The sequence below is a fragment of the Galeopterus variegatus genome, unplaced genomic scaffold (genome assembly GCF_000696425.1).
Source record: "Galeopterus variegatus unplaced genomic scaffold, G_variegatus-3.0.2 Scaffold11209, whole genome shotgun sequence".
NCBI lineage: Eukaryota > Metazoa > Chordata > Mammalia > Dermoptera > Cynocephalidae > Galeopterus > Galeopterus variegatus.
The window spans coordinates 1701-4832 of record NW_007737320.1 but is presented as its reverse complement, the minus strand read 5'-3'; the positions used below and the strand labels follow the sequence as shown (position 1 = coordinate 4832).

The 3132-nt window shown below is 57.8% G+C and overlaps 1 protein-coding gene across 1 annotated transcript in view; it reads right to left on the bottom strand.

Annotated features, from left to right (window-relative positions):
• Nucleotides 1-1004: 1004 nt before the first annotated feature.
• The window catches only part of TRIM17 (tripartite motif containing 17), a gene marked incomplete at its 5' end in the record, with an annotated part of 3688 nt that continues 1560 nt past the window's right edge, over nucleotides 1005-3132 (bottom strand). The window contains 3 exons of the mRNA XM_008594631.1: nucleotides 1005-1555; nucleotides 1930-2033; nucleotides 2124-2146. Of these exons, the coding sequence (XP_008592853.1) occupies nucleotides 1005-1555; nucleotides 1930-2033; nucleotides 2124-2146 (678 nt within the window). The remainder of the gene's footprint in view (nucleotides 1556-1929; nucleotides 2034-2123; nucleotides 2147-3132) is intronic.

Sequence of the window (3132 nt, the reverse complement as noted above, 5' to 3'; positions counted from 1 at the left end):
CGGGGCGGGGCGCACCGCGGCCATCGCCAGGACGAAGGGAGCCCGTCGCCAGCTCCGTCCTCCTCCTCCGGCCGTGCGCCCCAGCGCGGGTGCCCTTGGATGCCCGCGGACTGGAACACCCTTGGATCCGCGCGGAGTGGAACGCCAGCCCGGGCCGGCTCCGGTCAGAGTGACCGGAGCTGGGGGACGGGACTGCGGCGTCTCACCGCGAGCCGCTCTGCACCGGGCCCAGATTCTCCCCACCGGGAACCCGTTTGTAGGTGCGCTTTGTTCCACAGGACCCCCTGGCCCAGCGACTGGCCTTGTCAGGGTAGGAACAGTGACTCCGGGATTCTCAGGTGTTAGTGACTATCACAGCGCCGTTAATGCGCCTGACCCTGCGGGGGGTGGGCGGAACAGGGAGAGGTTCGTGGAGAGGGGGTGTTAGGAAGCGAAAGGGCTGTGCAGGAAGGGAAAGGGGGCCCCCAAATAACCCTTACCTCCTTTGGATTTTGCTCGTGTGTGTGCAGCTTCAGGGGCCGAAGGGGATGGTGGTGGGCAGCTCTGTGGCTTTTTAGGGGTCCGGTCCTTCTCGTTTTCTTCTGCGAAGGACCCAGTAGCCCGAGGAGGGGATGCATAAAACTTCCGTAGGACACCTGGGACTGTCCTAAACCACGGGGAAGCAGGGAGCCAAGGACGTAGGGACATTCCAAAGTGGGGCGGGGCGGGAGGCATGGCTAAAGAACACGAGACCACGCTGTGCCTGGTGTGCAGATATGTATTTAGAAGTCAGTCCACTCAGAAGCGTATGGACTCTCGAAAATTCCCTCTACAAAGCACCTGTCAGTGTAGCCTCAACGTTTGATTATTTTAATCATGATTACATTTTGACTTTGAGAAACCACCCTGCCTGGCCGATGGCTCTCACTGTAATATGTGAGAAGCCTGGCGGGTGGCTTGTGGTAAGCAGAAGGACCTCCTTCCATAGAGACGAGGCCAGTCTGAGCGTCCCCCTGCCCCTGTCTCTATCCCTTCACCCACACGGTCACTGTGGAGATGACCATCTGGCCCGACTTTGGAGCCCCCAGGCAGAAGAAAGGCTGCAGTGGGCCCGGGAAGGCAGTCTGAGAGTAGGTGTGCAGGTGGGACCCGTCGTTCACACTGTAGAAGGAGACTTCTCCGGCCTCGAAGTCCAGGAAGATGCCCATGTGGCTGGGAGGCTCAGTCAGCGTGACGGGGATGGGGGCGGACATTGTGGACAAGCATTTCTTATCCTTGGACAGCTGCACCACCCAGAACCCGTTTTCAGGGGACTTGGGGACCCTGTCCTTCCTGCTCACATTGTCTCTGCACACACCCAGGGCCCAGAGTGTGTCCCCGATGAGGTTCATGCCCACCTCCCAGTAGTGTCTCCCTGAGGAGAAGGTCTTCTGGCCCACAGCACAGGGGTAGGCCACAAACCTGTCCTTGCTGCGCAGCATGCCAACCTCGGGTGGGGTGCTGAGGTAGCACCTCTGGCGGCTCTCGTACAGGAGGAGGTACGGGTATGCAGAGGTGGGGTCGGGCACCACATCCTCTGTCATGAGAGAAGTGAGCCGTGCAGGGTTGGGGGTGGAGGACAGAGGGCAGCCCATGGCCACATGGTCCCCCTTCTCCCTAACTCGCCAGAGACCTCCCCTTCACTCAGTCCAGCTGGGAATCGAGGGGTCAATTAATGGTCCCCAACTGTGGATATTGGTGGTGATGAGGAAATGGGGGCGGGGGTGGGACCATCTGGGCCACTCCACTAGCTTCATCAATGAATGGCACCTCCAGGAAAGCCATCCTGTGAAGGCACAGAGTGAATATCCCATGGGCCGTGTCTGAGACAGGTGGCTGCTGGGGTTGGGTGGGGCAGGGCCTTGCCAATAGAATGTGGGGTCAGACATCCTGGTTCTGGGCCCCACTTACCTTGGAAAGCTTTGAGCACCTCTATCTGCCCGGGGACCCTGCACACAGTCCTGACCTCGATGGGGGGCGTGGCCTCTGGATACAGCACAGTCAGGCTTTTCTTCCTTTAGTGGACACAGTCTCTGTCCCCTGCAGCCCGACACCAAGCCCTCCCTCGCCCACCTTCACCACCTCCACCGCAGGTGACCACGTACCTGCCCAGGAGGTCCTTCATATCCTGCAAGAGACAGGAAGGGAGGGCGAGGAATGGGCCGAGCTCTGGGGGTTCTCAGGGCTCCCTCCATCTCATCCACTTCTTAGGACAAGACTGGTCCCCTGTGCCTGGCATTCCCTTCCCAGAAATTGAGCTCCACCCTCTCCCAGGCATTCCAGAGCCTTCCCTGCCGCCCCAGCCTCCCACATCCACCGAGTACCCAGGTGCTTGGCCTAAGTGTAAACCATCCTCTCAGCCCACAGTAGGCTGCCCAGCACTCCTGCCCCTTCTAGGCAGGTGAGCAGTATATCCCAAGCGTCCTCTCCCATCTCAAGTGGGTGCAGAGAAATGGGGGAAAGGGGTGCAACTGGATGCAGTTCGGGGAGGGAGTAATAGACCAAGCCCCCTGGAGATTTTCTGGAGCTTCTGCATGCATCTGCAGGTATCCCAAGCACCATCGTTAATATCTCTGGCCTGGAAAGCTACGATGGATTTATATTTTCCAATGGCTATGTTTCTAGTTTCCAGAGCATAATTCTCACTCTTAGCGTGGGAATCTCATGTGGGTGACCTGCCAAGGCTTTCTGCTCAGGAGAGTAGCCACCCAGCAGCCACAGAGGCACAGGACTCCAAATGGGGCTTTTCTCTCCAGGGGGTCAGGAAACCAGCTTAGTGGTTGTGAATGGGCTGCTTTTTAATAGAAGACAATCTATTACAGTTCGGGTGACTGGAGACTCTATCAAGGACAAGCCTCACAGGCTGTCAGGACAACGGGCATAAGACTAGGACTGTCCCAGTCACTCTGCACTTGGTATTTGCTTTGGTTGTATAAATATGCATGTGTGTGCATCTAATGGCTTGCAGTATATGATGTGTTTTTTTTTGCTATAGGTTTTAGTCACTCCAAATACTTGGATGAGCTGGTTATCAATGCACTGGGAGAAATGGCCCCCCCTGCCACCACATTCCAGGGCCACAGCATGCAGGCTTGTCCCTGGCAGGCTGGCCAT